Here is a 17656-nt window from a genome sequence, read left to right as displayed (position 1 = left end):
TTAAATTAATTTTCACTAAGTATTAATTTTTACCAAAATAATTTAAATTTGTAATTATAATTTTTATCAAAATAATAAATTAATTTTGTAATTATAATTTGTACCTTACTAATTTAAATGTTACAGTTTACAATTGGGCTAATTTAGGCCCAAATCCACTTCCTAATTAACTAATTAAGGCCTACAAATTCCTAAACTTAGCCCATTAACCACTAACTAACCTATACAAAACCCTAGTCTCACAAGACAATCCCTTAACCCTACCTCTCGAACTCGTTCGCCTCTCTCGAAATCTCTCTCCTTACCTCTCTCAAACCCTACTCTCTCGATCCAAACTCGAGTTCTCTGTCTCTTCGAATCTATCAGTCTCTCTATCAATCACCAACAAGATGCCGAATCGAGGAAGAAAGAGGAAGGTTGCTCCTAACGTTACTCAGAGACCGATAGGGGCAACACCAAATCGACGGTCTAACGCTCTGCCCAGTCAGTACAACTTCACGCCGGCGGTACAAGATCCTCCTCCTCTGTAAACGCCTGAAGTACAAGTCGGCGGTTTGCAACGACAGTCATCAGCCCAGATCCGGAACTATCCTCCGCTGCAACAACTTTTTCAGAACTCATTTACACATCCACCTCCACCCGAACTACACCGGACTCCTTCAGAAGAAGTCCACTTCAATCCACAGACTCAGGCCAGAAGTCGGGATGTCTCTCCGCCTTCTCCAGTTCGACCCTCTAAACCTTAGGCCAGAAGTCAGGAGCATCCATCGCATCCATCGTCTCAAGGGAACAACTTCGAAGAAGAATCTTCTCTGGTGTTGCCCGAACTACAGGCGGACGTGTTGCATGCTCTAAATTCACTGCTTCTGGTTCCAAACAGGGATAAGTTCACCACCGTCCTCGCTCCCACACCCATACCGAACACCCAATGGTATGATTTTTCCTCTTCACATGTTTTGTAATGGTGTTATGTGATTGTTAGAAGAGAGTTTGGTGGGTTTTGTATTGTAATTGTGTTTTGTGATTGTTAGAAGAGAAATTGGTGAGTTAATGTATTGAAATGATTGTGGTGTTGGCTTATACGAATAGCAATGGTGTTTTATGATTGTGGTGTTGGCTTATACGAATAGCAATGGTGTTTTTTGATTGTTGTGTTGGCTTATACGAATAGCAATGGTGTTTTTTTATTGTGGTGTTCGCTTATACGAATAGCAATGGTGTTTTATGATTGTGGTGTTGGCTTATACGAATAGCAATGGTGTTTTTTTGTCTTATGCGTATGCGTATTGTAATCCAATAGAAACTGATGTGTCTTGTATTGATCTCATTTCTTTTGGTTTGTCAATTATTTGCTTTTAAGTAACCTGCTTACTTATTTTATTGGTTCATGTGTATGGAGGTTTACTCGTGACAAAGGATCAAAACTTGTTCGGAAGATTACTAAAATTCTTCAAAACAAATTCGAAGGTCCCTTCTACAGCTGGACATGTGTGCCGCGGGACAAACAAGAGAGATACTTCCTTGAATTCGCGGTAAGGATTTATGTCACATAGCCTTCATACATAGCTTTACATGTCTTCTTTTCACTCACAATAGCTCCTTTTTTTTTCTAGAAAACCCACACCTGGGATCCTTTGATAACCGGGACTGTTCAGGCTTACTTTGAGGAAATCTGTCAAAAGCGGATCAAAGACATGGTTAGCACTGTGAGGACTAGTCGAATTCAACCAAACTGGATTGGCGACACTCTCTAGGTTACGATGGAGGATTACTGGGACACTGAAGAAGCACAAGAAAGGAGTAAAACCTACTCTGATGCCCGTATGTCTGACCGTAACGGCCTAGGTCCTCACGTCCACCTCTCAGGGCCAAAGTCGTATCGACAGCTTCAAGACGAAATGGTTAAGTAGCTGTTATTTTTGCCATTTTCAATTCTTACATAGCTGTTATTTTTTTTAGTTAATCTTTGTTTCTTTGCTAATATTGCAGGTTGAGGAATTGGGAAGAGAAGTCCGACTTGGTGAGGTTTTTATCAAGGCACATACAAATCCTGATAGTACATATGTTGATCGGAAGGCAGAGAAGATTGCAGAAACTTATGAGAAGACTGTTCAAGAGAGGTTGTCTCAGCTCGAGGCAGAGTCTTTTGCTGTGTTAGATGGAGAATCACGGCCACGGGACCTCACAACAGAAGAATATACAGAAATTTTCCTTGAGGTTACTTTTTTTAAAAATCAATACTCATTTATAGTCTTGGAGTTTAATTTGTCATCCTCTAATCTTAACTTTTCTCTTATTTTCAAGTCCACTGCTAAGGATTCAAGAGGAACACCTTATGGAGTTGGAAGCCTCTAGGACTGCCTTGTCAATAGAAAGCATAAGCAAGCATGTGGCTCTTCTACCTTTATGGCTCTCTAAGAATAGTTGAAGGAAGCTCAACACATGATAGCTCAACTGCATAGGCGTGATGCAGAAATAGTTGCACGTGAAGCTGAGCAATCCAAAGTTATTGCTGCCCAAAAGGACAAGATTGACCAATTCTCCATCGTCCAGGATTTTCTGAGGGAATGTGATCTGCGGTTTCAGAATTTTGTTGCAAGCCATTCAGCTAAAGAGACAACCACAGAACCTCTTCCCCAAAATGATGCAACTCCAACTCCATCAACTGCTGCTTAATAGGTTTCTCTGTCTTAACTCTTTTTGGATGAACTCAATCTTACTCTTTTCGGATGAACTCTATCTCACTCTTTTCGGATGAACTCTATCTCTCACTCTTTTGGATGAACTCGTTGCCACTTTCAGATTGTGTTTATGACCTTTTTTATTTCTGTAACTTGAACATGTACCGTGTATTTCAATATTTCGATATTATGTCTTTCCAAATTCGAAACTTTCAATTTAAATTGGTATACAAGAATGAAAGGAAGAGGATAAAGGGAAATTAGTATATGCAACATTCAAATTCTGAAATCAACATCAGTGGCCAAATAGTCGTAACATACAGATTCTGAAATCAACATCGGTGGCCAAATAGTCGTAATGTAGTTTCTAAATAGTCACTAAGGTAAGTGACTATATAGCGACTACTAAACACTCAGTCATTACTTAGTCGCCAATTTGTCACCACAATTATACGACTAACAACCGACAACAGTAAGAAGACCATTTGCTTGTGCTAATTAATCACACTATAGTCGTAAAACAGACACTACTTTAATGACTACGAGACGACGACTTTATGACCATATGATGACTACAAGTTTTGGTCGTAAAGTAGTCACTAAAAGACGACTATATATACTTCTACATAAATTAGCGACTCTCGATCTCCGACTGCTTGAGTTAGTCGCTATTTGGTCGTAAACACAGTTTTTACGACTACAAAGCGACTAATAGTGTAGTCGCTAACCGCCTGTTTTCTTGTAGTGAGACCCAAAAAGAGGATGTGGCTCTATGGAAAGGGAAGAATGACAGCTACCATAAGCGGTTCAATACGAAGACTACATGGTTGAATATTCCCACTACTCACCCAATAATGCAGGGCTACCAAGCGATCTGGTTTCCACACGCTACTCCTAAGTAGGCCTTCATTACGTGGTTGTTGGCAAAAAAACCGATTAGCAACAGGGGAAAGGATGTTACTATGGAACTCAAATGTTAATCCAAGTTGTGTGTTCTGCAGTCACCCACTTGAGACAACGGAGCACTTGTTTTTTGAATGTCCTTTTCACAGCAGGTGTGGGAGGCACTAGTGAAAGGAATTCTGTTACACAATTTCACGGCTTGCTGGAAAGAGGTTGTATCTTCACTTGTGGGAAATGTACTGGATACTACAATAAGGTTTCTCTTGGGTTATACTTATCAAAACACTGTACATTATCTGTGGAGAGAAAGAAACGATAGATGCCATGGGGACACTCCATCAACAACGGAAAAGCTGGTAAAACTGATCGAAAAGAATGTCCGTAACCGCATGAGCACTCTTGGGGAGAGAGGAGACACCCGCATTCAAATCTGGTTTGCAGCCAGATCTTATTCAAACTGTTCTTTCTATTTTTTAAAATAAAGTTTCCAAACAGTTCTGAATTTACGATGTACAAAAAAAATTATTTTTCTTTTGAATATAATTTAACATTAGATTAAAAAAAAAATTAGTCTTCATTTTATAAAAGAGTTCACATGAAGCTTGGGCCACGTGCAGGCCCACTAGAACTCTCATGGTGTTTTTTTCTAGGGTTTTTGTCCATTCCAGTGTGCTGTGTTCTGTGTTTTCTCTTGTCAGTTCGTTTGCTAGGGCTTAAAAGGGAACCTTATTGAATTTGTGGTGTTGTTCTCTTTTTAGTACCAGTATCTTGGTATGGACGAAATCAGTGCATTGCATGATGACTTGCTCGTTAAGATATTATCGTTTCTTCCCACTAAAAAAGCTGTGTCCACTAGCATTTTATCTAAGCATTGGGAGTTTCTTTGGATGTGGTTGCCTAAACTCAACTACAAAACTAAGAGGGGGTTAATTAATTACAGTAACCGAGGCCTTCGTAATTTTATTGACAAGAAGCTGCCATTACATAGAGCCCCGGTCATAGAAAGCTTGTGTCTCAACTTATTCGGTAAGGATATTAAACCCAAATATATTAGAAAGTGGGTTGAGATTGTAGTTTCTCGCCATGTACGTGAGCTGCAAATTTCTTATAACTTGGCGAATGGAAACATTTTCCCGAGTAGCTTGTTTAGCTGCAAATCGCTTGTGATCTTGAAACTCAAAGACATGGTTCTTATGGATGTTCCCTCTATGGTTTGTCTCCCCTCTCTCAGAACTTTGCAACTTGAAGATGTGAAACTAGTAGATGGGAAATCTCTTCAAGAGCTTCTATCTATGTGTCATGTTCTCGAAGACCTGTCATTGTTTTTCTATGAGGGTAACGATATCAAAGAGTTCACTATTATCGTCCCGTCTTTACAGAGTTTATGTATCTTTATAGCTAAGAACTTGCTTGTAGATGGGTATGTGATAGATACTCCTTCTTTGAACTATCTGAAACTTGAGGATTGGAATTATTTTCAACACCATTGTTTTATTAAGAATATGCCTAAGCTGAGGGAAGCATTTGTCAGTGTTTTTGAATTCCCTGATCTAAAGTGTCTTATTAGATCAATCACATTTGTCAAGCGTCTTAGAATATGTTCCCAGGTAATTTAGTTTCGATTTATCAACAAGTTGTTAATCTCATTAATTTATAGAATACTCTTTTAATAATTTTGATTTTGTGGGCAGGATGTGTACGGTGATGGTTTTATTTTCAACCAGCTCGAGCATCTGAACCTATGTGTGTGCAAAGAGGGTTCGTTGAATCTCCTTGGCCAGTTGCTTAAGGATTCTCCTAACTTACGAGTATTAAACATCTTCCTTGATGAAGTAAGCTTCTTCGATAAACTACTGCTCTTTTGGTTGTCTGATACGGTTTTAATCCAATTCTTCTGTTTGGTGTTAGGAACATGAGGATGATCAGGAGCATGATTGTATGGTTTGCTGGAATCGACCGAGTCCTGTTCCTAAATGCTTGTTGTCCAGTCTACAAATTTTCAACTGGTCGGGATACTTAGGAACACCACAAGAGAGAGACGTTATGGTTTATATCTTAGAAAACGCTTGCCACATAAAGGTGGTAACAATCTCGTCTCCACCAAGTTTGTTTTTAACACTTGACATGTTAAAGGAGTTGGCATTTTCTCCCCGAGCTTCAACCACATGTCAACTTGTTTTGAACTGAGGGTTTGAATCAATAGACTATTAAGTTTATGTGTATGTATATATTTTTACAGATACATTAAATCATGCAAAAGAATATACAAGAAGGACATGTTTTAAGGGAAAAAGAAAAAGAGGCATAAAACCATTAAAACTACTAAGGTACAAATCTGGACTGGTCACGACTTCCCCAGCTACTATGTGACTGTGACCGATCAAAGAAGTCAGAACTATAATCTTGACTACCAAAAGCCATTCTTTGAAACATCCTTATCTGAGCAGATTGTTGTCTCGAGTCAAACACTTGGCTCTGTCCTGGTCTCATTCCGTTCGTTATGTCCGTTGCTTCTTCAAGTGTGTCTAAAGCTCTCACCACTTGGCTCATCTTTGGTCTTTTTGCAGCTGAGTGGCGGACACATGCAGCCGCAGCTTCTACCATTCTGAACATCTCTCCTGGGATGAAGTTGTTCCTTAGCCTCGGATCGACTAGTTCGTCAAATTCTTCCTTTTCGATTGCTTGACTAAGCAAGGGCCTTGCCTGGAAAGAGTTTTTCAACCAGAGGGGGTTAAAAGGACACTTATCAAATCATGGAAATTCAAGAAATATCAGGTCACCACTCTGCAATTTATATTCTACTTAGAGCTTACCCACTCAACAAGGCTCTCATCACCAAGTGGCTGAGACGTATCTACAGGTTTGCGGCCAGTTATAAGCTCCAACAGTATTACCCCATACGAGTACACATCCGCTTTTTCAGACAGCTTTCCACTTGTTGCATATTCAGGAGCCATGTACCTAAGAAAATTCAACAGTTATAAATAGGTTAGTTCTTCTGTGAGTAGTTGATTTGCACACAGAGAACATTCTAATAAATAGTGCAATACAAACACACCCAAAGGTTCCCATTACACGTGTAGAGACGTGTGTGTTTAAATCCAGTTCTTGTGCTATTTTAGCAAGACCAAAATCCGCAACCTGTGAAAAAACTTTGAGTTCAGCGAGGTGAAACAAAGACTGTTTGATGACTAGAATAAAGCTAATATGATGGTACCAAGGCTTCAAAGCTGTTATCTAAAAGTATGTTGGATGATTTAATGTCACGGTGAATAATGCGGGGATGACCTGCCAAAGCGAGAAGCAGAACATAAGAACGAATCAAAATTAAGAGCATTATCAAAATCAAAAGCAGCAGTAAAAACTTACAGTCTTCATGTAAGTATGCGATTCCACGAGCTGCACCAGCAGCGACCCTTACCCGAGTTTCCCAAGTCATAACTGGTCTTCCTGGAGCTGTGAAGACACAGGCATTGAAGTTTATGTAGTTATAAAAAAGATAAGTTTATGGTTTAAGAAGATCAGGCATGTACCATGGAGATGATAATGGAGAGTGTTGTTAGGTACATAATCATATACAAGCAACCTATGTTGCTCCGAGATGCAATAACCAACTAGTGTAACCAAATGGCGGTGATGAACCCGAGAAATGATTTCAACTTCTGCTTTGAACTCTCTCTCTCCTTGACTTCCACCAATCTTCAACTGTTTAACTGCCACTTCCCTACCATCTGCAAGAACGCCTTTGTATACACAGCCAAACCCTCCTTCACCGAGAAGATTCTTCTCAGAGAACCCACTTGTGACTTGAGATAATTCATCATATGAAAACCATGATCTTTGGTTGCTAACCATTCCTGAATCAGACGACGCATACATGTAATCGTTACCCGAATGGCTTCGCATTTTAGGAGGAGCTGAAGAATGCGAGTTGAATAGCACTACATCTGTCAACACGAGTTTCCAGTTAATAAACAACTTGATAATGCGTTAATCAAATAAGAAAGAGAAATCATGGATGTCTTGGTTCATGCATTTGATGATTAGCACAGAGACAATCTACCAACCTACACAATTGATAAGGGTCGTTCTCGTCCTTTTTTAATTATAGCATGTATCAAATAGCTTCTTATGTAGTTACATACTTACATATATGGTTTTCTATCCTAGGGTGAAAGTATAAAGCACAACACTGTACAGACAAGATACAGAAACACACATCAGACGCTAAATACAGTAGAGACGTGTGATCAGATCCAGATCGGTCAAGTCATTAAGCAAAATCAGCAGCCAAAACTCAGCGAGATTTTCATGCTTATAAGTTCTGAAACTGATCAATTAAAAACACTCAATACACATTCTACAGACAAGACACAGAAACACAGCATCCAAAACTCAGTGAGTGTTCTATGCTCATTAGGCTTCTGAAACCGTTTTACTTACAACACAACACTCTATACACACTTCTCTCAACAGTTCTCGAGCTGTAAATATACGAAAGGACTTAAGTTTCTAACCGTATTCTAAATGCAAAAGAATTTTAGATAGACAATGCCGTTACAGAACCTGAGGTGTGTACTTATGTGTTATATTTACCTGAGCCTTGAGGAGATGAATAAGCGGAAGGAGGCATAGTATATCCAACAAAGGTGCCAGGGTCCTTTCGCTTTCGTTTCCGAGTAAACCACACACCCAACACAAAAAGACTAAGGAAAACCAATCCCACAATCACTCCAATAGCTGCAATACCACCAGTACCAACTCCACCCCTAGGCGAAGAATCAGACTGCACAGTGTTGTTTCCATTGTTTGACGCTGGTCCAGTTGGTTTAGCAATTGGTTTCTCTCTTGGAACAACAGGTAATGGAGTTGGAGGAGGAGCTAAAGTAGAAGGATCAGTCGGATTTGAAGCCGGAGGAGAAGTAGAGGTAGCTGGAGGAGGAGGTGGAGATGTGGTTGTAGATGGAGTTGACGGAGAAGGTTTAGGCGGTGAAGGTGTTTCTCCCGGAGGTGAAGGAGAAGGTTTAGGCGGAGGAGTTGTTGTTGTTGTTGGTGCCGGAGGTGAGGGAGAATCATCAGGAGGTGGAGGAGGTGAGACAGTTTGCGGAGGAGCTGGTGGTGTTGTCGTTGGAGTTGATGGAGGAGGTGAAGCAACCACTACAGGAGGTCGAGGGGAAGAAGAAACGGTGGGAGGAGGCGAAGTGACGGTAGGAGGTGACGGTGGTGGAGAAGAAGAAGGCGGAGGTGATAATGAAACAACCGGTGGCGGTGGCGATGATGATACTACCGGTGGAGGTGATTGCGGCGGAGAAGGAGGTGGTGTAATTGAAACCGGAGGTGGAGCAGATGGAGTGGTGGGCTGAGACGGTAACGGAGGAGGTGCGGTGGTTGAAGAATTAGACGGCGGTGGTGATAAAATCGGTAAAGGAGGAATCAAACTCATTTCGAATAACGAATCTAAAGCAATAAACTTTTCTCGTTATCGATCCATTTCAAAAAAATTGAAGCTTTATGAACAAACAAACAAACAAACCCTAATTCCACAAATCAGATTCAATTCCCTAATTCTGCAACCTCAAGTCAAACCTACTCAAAAGAAAAACCAAACCTAATTTCTCAATTCCGAAACCCAGAAGTAAAAACTCGAACTCTAAGCCGAAATGAAGCTACACGCGCAATTCAGAGCAGAACAAAGTGTAGAAAGTTCCAAACTTTGCAACTTTTTTTATTCACCCGGAAGATTCGAAGTTGGGAAGCAGTTTAAGCAAAAGAGGTTAAAGTGGGAAAAGAGAGAAGGGAATGTGGTGAAAGGGAGATATTTGACAGAGAGCGTGAGTCTTGTCTGGACAAACGTGGAGGCAACTCTGTCTCTTTTGGTCAGGGAGATATTTGACAGAGCGATTTACGCCTATGAGAGTGTCAGACATGTGCGGAAGAAAGAGATTTTTTGAGTGTTCCTTTGATCTCATTGATAGTATTTTTTTCGTCTTTTTCTACATTGACTTGAAGCTTTTTTTTTTCTTTTTCTTTGTGTGACAAATCTCAATGAAATTCAAATTATTCCTACATCATAACCACACAAAAATGCCACGTGCTTGATTATGTGTGTACGTTTTAGAATTTTTCATTTTTGTGTCGTTTCAAGAAAACTTTATTTCAAAAAGAAAAAGAATTACTATTTTCAAGAGGAATAAATACTCCCTCCGTTTCAAAATATATGATGTTTTAACTAAAGCATGTAGATTAAAAAGTTTTATTTTTAACAAGTTCAACCAATTAGAAACAATACTGCATAATATAAAATACTAAATTAATCTAAAAGTTGCATAGAAACTTGAAAATATCCTATATTATAAAACAAAAATTTTTTCTAAAACATCTTATATTTTGAAACGGAGGAAGTATAAAATTAGAAAGAAGAAAAAAAGAAGGTACGGGTAGAAAAGAGATCATGAAAAGTGTTTATGGTAAATTAGTAAAGTAATAAAAAGAGTGTTTTGTGGTGTACATGTGCATTGTAATCATCATGGTGATGTTTGAAAACTTTGTGCGCATGTTTGTTCCCTAAATTTGCTCTTTTAATTATTGGCTATTAATATTTTACTTTGGCAATTTTGGATTAATTAACAAAAGTGTAGTGAGAGAATACAACTCTGATTTTTAAAGAATATTCAAATGTTTTTAAGCAAATATGAACATGCCTAGTTAGTGGAGTTTTGTTAGCAGTAATAGAGTTTCTGTGCCATCGAAACTCGGTTTAGCTTTGTTTTAGGTATTTGATCAGACATATTTTCTGTTTGGTGCTTTTTTTTGTTCCTTTTCTTTGGTATTTATTCTAGTTGGTATTTGGTAATATGAAAGCTCGACTTTGTTGTATCTATAAATCACTATAAATTCATGATAAATTCTAAATAATCTGTTATTGAAATTAGGCTCTTGGTTTAAATTAAACTAGTTTTGTGCATGTTTAATGACGCAAAAGATGTTTTTGTGCTTATGGGAGACGAAGCTTTTTTACCTCAATGCAAATGCAAGAATTTTTTATGTGTTCTATATACACTACAACAAATTTGGGTTTTGGTAGCAGTTCTTTGTAGCACTAATTCAGTAATTGCTACTAAAAGTGCCAAAATAGATTGTGAGCTCTATTGTAGCATTGGATTAGTGTTGGGGAAAATTTTCAATAAGTGGGAACCCAAAAATCACCAAAAATCACTACAATAACTGAAAAATCATTTGTAGGCAAAACACTCAGCTAAAATTTTGTTTTTTCCGCCACTCTCTCTCACTCGGACCAAACACTTAAAAAAATATTTGGCAAAAAAAAAATATCTCATTTTCTCAGAAAATCGATTCCCATCCTCCATCGCCTCTCAACTTCCGTCGCCACCACCACGGAGACAACAACACACCAACAAACCTTTGTCGCCTTTCGAACATCGATGACAGAGTGAAAACAAAACCACCGATGTCGCTTCCGCTTCCCTCCGATTCAGATTCTGGATCGGAGACTGATTCTGATGGCTTCTTACAGGGCCTCCACGCCTTCTTCTTCCCTTCTCTCTCACGGTTCTCTCTCTCTCTCTCTCTTCTCAAGGAAACAAAGTTAGAGTCTTTTTTTTATATATTTCAGTGGTGATTCTGTGAAATGGAAGCTTCGTGTGTACCTTTCTTTTTTTCATCTTGGTGATTCGGTTCTAGGGTTAAATACTTAGCCTTTAATAGTTCCTCTAGGTGAATGTTTCTCCTTTGACATTTTTCTGAATCTTATTCAACGGATTTAAGTCCTACTACTTTTTGCTTTTTATGCCTTCATTGTTGTGTGGATTCTTATATTTGAATTATTATTGATTTTGTTTGTATGGTATACAAAGGCTGGAGCTGGAGAAGAAAAGGTAGGCTTGTTTTTGTTGTTTTTCCTCATATTAGTACCTTAGCTAGGATTGGTATTTGTACAAGGTTCTGCTGGGTTTTAGATAAAGAGTATGAATGTTAAAAGTCTGAATCTTTCTACTTTTAATTGGGGCTGATTTGTGCAGTTTGTTATGTTTCTTCTTTAGCAATGTGTCTATTGCAGTTGACAACTCGCTAAGCCCATCTCACACCCTCATTCAAGGGAGTGACAGAACAGACGGAACCTTCTCAAGGGACTTACTACTGATGAAAATACTGCTCCGCCATGTAAATGTTTTGTACAACTTTCTACTCTTTCCATCTGTGTTGTTTAACTGTGTTCTTACAAATATTTTTTGGGTGCAGGAAGTTGCTACTTTGGGGACTGTAAGTCCTTAAGTATTGTGGTGATACTGAGTTTCTCGAGAAACTGGAGATGGTGAGGATTAATGGCTGCAAGAAAGGTAACTAACTTCTCTCAATGCGGTCTGATGTTCTTCTATCAGCACTTTTTTTAGAACTCTAAAGTCATCAAGACATGTATAGTTTTTGTCTTGTATGTTTCATTACGTCATTTTTCTTCTACAGAGATTGAGATTAATTTGATAGTTGAATTCTAATGTTTGCAGGTGACTCTTCCAATATGATATTCCAATATGATAGGAAGCCAAGTAGTCACCCTCGGTGTATCAAGATCTTGGTTTCGGACTATATACCAAGTGTTCCCATCTGTTGGAGCTTGTTGAAGAATAATAAATCCTCAATTGCTGATTTTGATCGAAGGTAAAAAAGTGATTTTATTTTTTTTTAAGTTAAGATATTTAGGTGAAGTTAGTTTTTTTCTGGGATCTCATTGTAGATTGTTAGGTCTGCTAATTCGCATATTACCAATTCAGTGACTCTTGGTTCCAAATTCGTTTTGGTGGTCATAGTCTTCTTTAGTCATGGTTTGGTTCTAAGCGAGTAAGAATCTCTTTCCAATCTTCTCTGTTTTCTCTCTTGTGGTTAGCTTTGTAGGAATTTGTACTCACATATGAATTCATTTGGCATTTGTTTTCACAGCTATTGATCGATAAGGGGGGCTGTTTTAGCTGCCATGAACTCCAACAAGTTTGTTCTTCTCTCTATTTCTCCGCCTGTAAGATGGCTGCAAGATAGGAAGCCAAAAACACATCTGCTTTGAAGTCCCAGATTGAATAGCTACAACATGAGAGGGATGGATTTCAAAGGATGGTGATTGGAAACCAGGTTTGTAAACACTTTAAATCCATTTTCCTGTTCTTCATATCTCTTGTTTAATCCTTTGTAACATTTGCGAGTTCACCAACCTTAGGAAAGTAAGAGTTTTACCATTGCTTATGACCGATTCAATTTTATTATGCTGACACTCTTTTATTTTTCCCACTTACAGTTACTATACGATGGTATGAGTGGAGATCTACTAGGACTGCTTCGGTTTCTTTATTACTTGGTTTGGTGAAGAAATGTACTTGCCTTCTTTTTCTTTATGACTTGGTGATTCAAGCATTTGTATCTTTTGGGTATTTGATAGAATGATTTTATGTAAAATGTATGTTTTATAAATTTAATGTAATATTAATTTTATTTATGAATCAATTTGCAATTTCTAGTTTATGCACTATAGTTCAAATAATTGAAATATAGAACATAATAATATACATTACAGCAGCATTATCAAAATGAAAAAACAATATTTAAAACACGAAATGTTTGCTATAAAAACAAACATAATAGCACGAACTAAGCGCTAGTTAATAATATTAAATAGCAGAGTATTAGCGCTATAATAGATCAATTTATCATAACGCGTAAAAACTGCTATGGTAGAAGGGAGGTCTACAATAGCTCTTTATTATACAGCGTTTTCAAATGCATTACGAAAATTCTTTAGTAACATTTTCTGTGTGGTAGTAATGTTCATATTTCTTGTAGTGATATTTTCCAAAAAAAATATCTCATTTTCTCAGAAAATCGATTCCCATCCTCCATCGCCTCTCAACTTCCGTCGCCACCACCACGGAGACAACAACACACCAACAAACCTTTGTCGCCTTTCGAACATCGATGACAGAGTGAAAACAAAACCACCGATGTCGCTTCCGCTTCCCTCCGATTCAGATTCTGGATCGGAGACTGATTCTGATGGCTTCTTACAGGGCCTCCACGCCTTCTTCTTCCCTTCTCTCTCACGGTTCTCTCTCTCTCTCTCTCTTCTCAAGGAAACAAAGTTAGAGTCTTTTTTTTATATATTTCAGTGGTGATTCTGTGAAATGGAAGCTTCGTGTGTACCTTTCTTTTTTTCATCTTGGTGATTCGGTTCTAGGGTTAAATACTTAGCCTTTAATAGTTCCTCTAGGTGAATGTTTCTCCTTTGACATTTTTCTGAATCTTATTCAACGGATTTAAGTCCTACTACTTTTTGCTTTTTATGCCTTCATTGTTGTGTGGATTCTTATATTTGAATTATTATTGATTTTGTTTGTATGGTATACAGAGGCTGGAGCTGGAGAAGAAAAGGTAGGCTTGTTTTTGTTGTTTTTCCTCATATTAGTACCTTAGCTAGGATTGGTATTTGTACAAGGTTCTGCTGGGTTTTAGATAAAGAGTATGAATGTTAAAAGTCTGAATCTTTCTACTTTTAATTGGGGCTGATTTGTGCAGTTTGTTATGTTTCTTCTTTAGCAATGTGTCTATTGCAGTTGACAACTCGCTAAGCCCATCTCACACCCTCATTCAAGGGAGTGACAGAACAGACGGAACCTTCTCAAGGGACTTACTACTGATGAAAATACTGCTCCGCCATGTAAATGTTTTGTACAACTTTCTACTCTTTCCATCTGTGTTGTTTAACTGTGTTCTTACAAATATTTTTTGGGTGCAGGAAGTTGCTACTTTGGGGACTGTAAGTCCTTAAGTATTGTGGTGATACTGAGTTTCTCGAGAAACTGGAGATGGTGAGGATTAATGGCTGCAAGAAAGGTAACTAACTTCTCTCAATGCGGTCTGATGTTCTTCTATCAGCACTTTTTTTAGAACTCTAAAGTCATCAAGACATGTATAGTTTTTGTCTTGTATGTTTCATTACGTCATTTTTCTTCTACAGAGATTGAGATTAATTTGATAGTTGAATTCTAATGTTTGCAGGTGACTCTTCCAATATGATATTCCAATATGATAGGAAGCCAAGTAGTCACCCTCGGTGTATCAAGATCTTGGTTTCGGACTATATACCAAGTGTTCCCATCTGTTGGAGCTTGTTGAAGAATAATAAATCCTCAATTGCTGATTTTGATCGAAGGTAAAAAAGTGATTTTATTTTTTTTTAAGTTAAGATATTTAGGTGAAGTTAGTTTTTTTCTGGGATCTCATTGTAGATTGTTAGGTCTGCTAATTCGCATATTACCAATTCAGTGACTCTTGGTTCCAAATTCGTTTTGGTGGTCATAGTCTTCTTTAGTCATGGTTTGGTTCTAAGCGAGTAAGAATCTCTTTCCAATCTTCTCTGTTTTCTCTCTTGTGGTTAGCTTTGTAGGAATTTGTACTCACATATGAATTCATTTGGCATTTGTTTTCACAGCTATTGATCGATAAGGGGGGCTGTTTTAGCTGCCATGAACTCCAACAAGTTTGTTCTTCTCTCTATTTCTCCGCCTGTAAGATGGCTGCAAGATAGGAAGCCAAAAACACATCTGCTTTGAAGTCCCAGATTGAATAGCTACAACATGAGAGGGATGGATTTCAAAGGATGGTGATTGGAAACCAGGTTTGTAAACACTTTAAATCCATTTTCCTGTTCTTCATATCTCTTGTTTAATCCTTTGTAACATTTGCGAGTTCACCAACCTTAGGAAAGTAAGAGTTTTACCATTGCTTATGACCGATTCAATTTTATTATGCTGACACTCTTTTATTTTTCCCACTTACAGTTACTATACGATGGTATGAGTGGAGATCTACTAGGACTGCTTCGGTTTCTTTATTACTTGGTTTGGTGAAGAAATGTACTTGCCTTCTTTTTCTTTATGACTTGGTGATTCAAGCATTTGTATCTTTTGGGTATTTGATAGAATGATTTTATGTAAAATGTATGTTTTATAAATTTAATGTAATATTAATTTTATTTATGAATCAATTTGCAATTTCTAGTTTATGCACTATAGTTCAAATAATTGAAATATAGAACATAATAATATACATTACAGCAGCATTATCAAAATGAAAAAACAATATTTAAAACACGAAATGTTTGCTATAAAAACAAACATAATAGCACGAACTAAGCGCTAGTTAATAATATTAAATAGCAGAGTATTAGCGCTATAATAGATCAATTTATCATAACGCGTAAAAACTGCTATGGTAGAAGGGAGGTCTACAATAGCTCTTTATTATACAGCGTTTTCAAATGCATTACGAAAATTCTTTAGTAACATTTTCTGTGTGGTAGTAATGTTCATATTTCTTGTAGTGATATTTTCCAAATTCATAGCAAAGTCTCCACTTAGAGAGAATCAAAGGCTAACGAATCAACTTGGATAATGGATATATACTAAGATGTTATCTCAAAACATATATTCTTTAATTTTGTGGATGATTGAAAAAAAAAGTTCATGCGACGTAGAATAAATATACATAATACATTGGTTCGAAACCCTTTAACAAAAAAATAAAAATAAAATACATTGGTTCGTATAATTAAACTCGTGCATCCGTTATTTATTTTAACACAAGTCAGCCTTTTAAACTAATACATTGGTTCGTATAAGTTTTCAAATAATGAATTGACTGTTAGACACGTTTCTGGAAATATGGATTTAGCTAGTGAAATTAAAACTAGGACAATTCTTCTTATCGTAAGCATATTAAGTATCATGTAAGACATCTTTTGGTAAGAGTTTGTAACTTTCCAACGCTCAAATTATTTTTACTTTTGCTTTTCACTCGAACAATATTTTGGCTGGTTTGGAAGAATTGAGGGCTCATCATCGTCGAGCTTCATATATTAGTTTGCAAAGCTTTGTCTAATATCTCCATTCCCAATTTAACACAGTCTCTTGTCAATTTAAATGAATTCACGTCAAGGAAAGATTGAATTTAAACAGAGAAAATTTATGTATGATCTTGTACAAACTTTTGGCGGTGAGCCTTAAAAGACCTTCACAATTTAGATACAACTAGTGATAACTATCAGAATATTCAAATATTCACAAACTTTGAGAAAACTTGTATGACCTCCCGATAAAAGCCCCACACAAACCGTATAACAAAAACCAAAAAAAAAAAAGAAAGCCCCACACATATACTATTGTAGAGTCAAAGAGAGACCTAAGCCCAAAATGTGATGTGTAAATATCTTTTAATTTTAATTTCTAGTTCTAGATATACTGCTCATTATTGAAGTTGTCTTCTCTCTCTCAGACTCTTCATTTCAAAAGCCAAGGATAACCGTAACTTCCGCCACACGTCTGGTTTGGAACGTTGGGCTTTACAGTTTCCAATGGCTTCGGAAGCAAAGAAGGACCCATTTAGGGGGGTCGACTGGTACCCCTAATATAATATAAACCATATTTATAAGTATGTTTAGGTAAAAAACAACTGCTAACAGTTGGTGAAAATCTCTTCTGAAGACCCAGCAATCCCTAGGTCGATCCTTCATGTGTTCCCTACTTCTACTTTAATCCTCCTCTTTTTGTCTAAGGTCTAAAGTCCGACTTTGTTTTGGACCTATTTTAGTCTTGACCTCTAAGCCCTTTTAGTTTTTGTTCTTCTTTATCTAAAACCTAAAAATCTCAATTTAGTTTTTTTTTTGTATATTTAATTTGGGGCTAAAATCCCAATTTAGTGTTTCGGTATTTTTATTTAATTTGGGACTAAAACTCCAATTTTAACACAAAGTTTCATTTCAACTACATTATCATCGAAAAAATTTGATTGAGTTCTATTCGAATGATGTTAGACCTGGATTCACCACTAAAATTCTCAGATTCTTTATCAAAGCCTATTACCAAAAGAAGAGTGACACATGTTTCTCGAAGTGCCAAAAGACAGAAGAGTTCGAGAAGAGGAAACAACAGAGCTTACAAGGGCGCAAGGTGCTAAAAAAACTGGCGAACTCATGAGAAGCTCAGGAAGCCAAAGAGAATAAGACAGAGAGCTTG

General features: G+C 37.4%; 5 protein-coding genes across 12 annotated transcripts; 4 read left to right on the top strand and 1 right to left on the bottom strand.

The window, feature by feature from the left end:
- Nucleotides 1-1398: 1398 nt before the first annotated feature.
- Nucleotides 1399-2875, top strand: LOC109127340 (uncharacterized). The gene is made up of 4 exons (XM_087476498.1): nt 1399-1532; nt 1614-1901; nt 1990-2217; nt 2305-2875. The coding sequence occupies exons 2-4, from the start codon at nt 1761-1763 to the stop codon at nt 2353-2355; spliced, it is 420 nt and encodes a 139-aa protein (XP_087332624.1). The 5' UTR covers nt 1399-1532; nt 1614-1760; the 3' UTR covers nt 2356-2875.
- Nucleotides 2876-4357: 1482 nt separating this feature from the next.
- On the top strand, nt 4358-5806 carry LOC104728317 (FBD-associated F-box protein At5g38590-like). The gene is made up of 3 exons (XM_019231945.2): nt 4358-5191; nt 5276-5416; nt 5493-5806. The coding sequence occupies exons 1-3, from the start codon at nt 4358-4360 to the stop codon at nt 5769-5771; spliced, it is 1254 nt and encodes a 417-aa protein (XP_019087490.1). The 3' UTR covers nt 5772-5806.
- Nucleotides 5775-9656, bottom strand: LOC104724219 (proline-rich receptor-like protein kinase PERK8). The gene is made up of 7 exons (XM_010442674.3): nt 8181-9656; nt 7118-7531; nt 6954-7040; nt 6802-6872; nt 6643-6725; nt 6398-6545; nt 5775-6287 (listed from the first exon to the last, which is right to left on the bottom strand). The coding sequence occupies exons 1-7, from the start codon at nt 9025-9027 to the stop codon at nt 5907-5909; spliced, it is 2031 nt and encodes a 676-aa protein (XP_010440976.1). The 5' UTR covers nt 9028-9656; the 3' UTR covers nt 5775-5906.
- Nucleotides 9657-10798: 1142 nt separating this feature from the next.
- LOC104724218 (uncharacterized) lies at nt 10799-13103 on the top strand. Of its 3 annotated transcripts, XR_757579.2 has the most exons (6): nt 10834-11765; nt 11844-11941; nt 12107-12260; nt 12374-12440; nt 12540-12725; nt 12889-13103. XR_757579.2 is itself a non-coding variant. In XM_087472250.1 (5 exons), exons 2-5 carry the CDS (start codon nt 11914-11916, stop codon nt 12544-12546), a joined length of 285 nt encoding a protein of 94 aa, XP_087328376.1. In that variant the 5' UTR covers nt 11625-11765; nt 11844-11913; the 3' UTR covers nt 12547-12682. The 3 variants fall into 3 exon arrangements, 1 of the variants encoding a protein (XP_087328376.1); XR_757578.2 differs by lacking the exon at nt 12374-12440 and having other exon boundaries at nt 10799-11765; XM_087472250.1 differs by lacking the exon at nt 12889-13103 and having other exon boundaries at nt 11625-11765; nt 12345-12440; nt 12540-12682.
- Nucleotides 13104-13450: 347 nt separating this feature from the next.
- On the top strand, nt 13451-15639 carry LOC104737405 (E3 ubiquitin-protein ligase XBAT32-like). Of its 6 annotated transcripts, none has more exons than XM_087472084.1 (8): nt 13451-13689; nt 13993-14015; nt 14181-14301; nt 14380-14477; nt 14643-14796; nt 14910-14976; nt 15076-15261; nt 15425-15639. In XM_087472084.1, the coding sequence occupies exons 4-6, from the start codon at nt 14450-14452 to the stop codon at nt 14953-14955; spliced, it is 228 nt and encodes a 75-aa protein (XP_087328210.1). In that variant the 5' UTR covers nt 13451-13689; nt 13993-14015; nt 14181-14301; nt 14380-14449; the 3' UTR covers nt 14956-14976; nt 15076-15261; nt 15425-15639. The 6 variants fall into 6 exon arrangements, 5 of the variants coding, with proteins under 5 accessions (XP_087328210.1, XP_087328208.1, XP_087328206.1 ...); XM_087472080.1 differs by having other exon boundaries at nt 13552-13689; nt 14881-14976; XM_087472082.1 differs by having other exon boundaries at nt 13456-13689; nt 13993-14301.
- Nucleotides 15640-17656: the final 2017 nt, after the last annotated feature.

Source organism: Camelina sativa, chromosome 11 (assembly GCF_030686135.1).
Source record: "Camelina sativa cultivar CO46 ecotype springtype chromosome 11, ASM3068613v1".
Lineage (NCBI taxonomy): Eukaryota > Viridiplantae > Streptophyta > Magnoliopsida > Brassicales > Brassicaceae > Camelina > Camelina sativa.
The sequence above is the reverse complement of the archived record's forward strand: the minus strand, read 5'-3'. Positions and strand labels throughout refer to the sequence as shown.

Bases quoted from the DNA above. Each gene is read 5' to 3' on its own strand.
- LOC109127340 (XM_087476498.1), top strand. From the start codon at position 1,761: ATGGAGGATTACTGGGACACTGAAGAAGCACAAGAAAGGAGTAAAACC. The intron at 1,902-1,989 runs GTTAAGTAGCTG...CTAATATTGCAG, and splicing joins GACAGCTTCAAGACGAAATG to GTTGAGGAATTGGGAAGAGA. The intron at 2,218-2,304 runs GTTACTTTTTTT...CTTATTTTCAAG, and splicing joins ATACAGAAATTTTCCTTGAG to TCCACTGCTAAGGATTCAAG.
- LOC104728317 (XM_019231945.2), top strand. From the start codon at position 4,358: ATGGACGAAATCAGTGCATTGCATGATGACTTGCTCGTTAAGATATTA. The intron at 5,192-5,275 runs GTAATTTAGTTT...TTTTGTGGGCAG, and splicing joins GTCTTAGAATATGTTCCCAG to GATGTGTACGGTGATGGTTT. The intron at 5,417-5,492 runs GTAAGCTTCTTC...GTTTGGTGTTAG, and splicing joins TAAACATCTTCCTTGATGAA to GAACATGAGGATGATCAGGA.
- LOC104724219 (XM_010442674.3), bottom strand. From the start codon at position 9,027: ATGAGTTTGATTCCTCCTTTACCGATTTTATCACCACCGCCGTCTAAT. The intron at 7,532-8,180 runs GTAAATATAACA...TCGTGTTGACAG, and splicing joins TTCATCTCCTCAAGGCTCAG to ATGTAGTGCTATTCAACTCG. The intron at 6,726-6,801 runs GTACCATCATAT...GTTTTTTCACAG, and splicing joins ATAACAGCTTTGAAGCCTTG to GTTGCGGATTTTGGTCTTGC.
- LOC104724218 (XM_087472250.1), top strand. From the start codon at position 11,914: ATGGTGAGGATTAATGGCTGCAAGAAAG. The intron at 11,942-12,106 runs GTAACTAACTTC...TAATGTTTGCAG, and splicing joins GATTAATGGCTGCAAGAAAG to GTGACTCTTCCAATATGATA. The intron at 12,261-12,344 runs GTAAAAAAGTGA...GTAGATTGTTAG, and splicing joins ATTGCTGATTTTGATCGAAG to GTCTGCTAATTCGCATATTA.
- LOC104737405 (XM_087472080.1), top strand. From the start codon at position 14,450: ATGGTGAGGATTAATGGCTGCAAGAAAG. The intron at 14,478-14,642 runs GTAACTAACTTC...TAATGTTTGCAG, and splicing joins GATTAATGGCTGCAAGAAAG to GTGACTCTTCCAATATGATA. The intron at 14,797-14,880 runs GTAAAAAAGTGA...GTAGATTGTTAG, and splicing joins ATTGCTGATTTTGATCGAAG to GTCTGCTAATTCGCATATTA.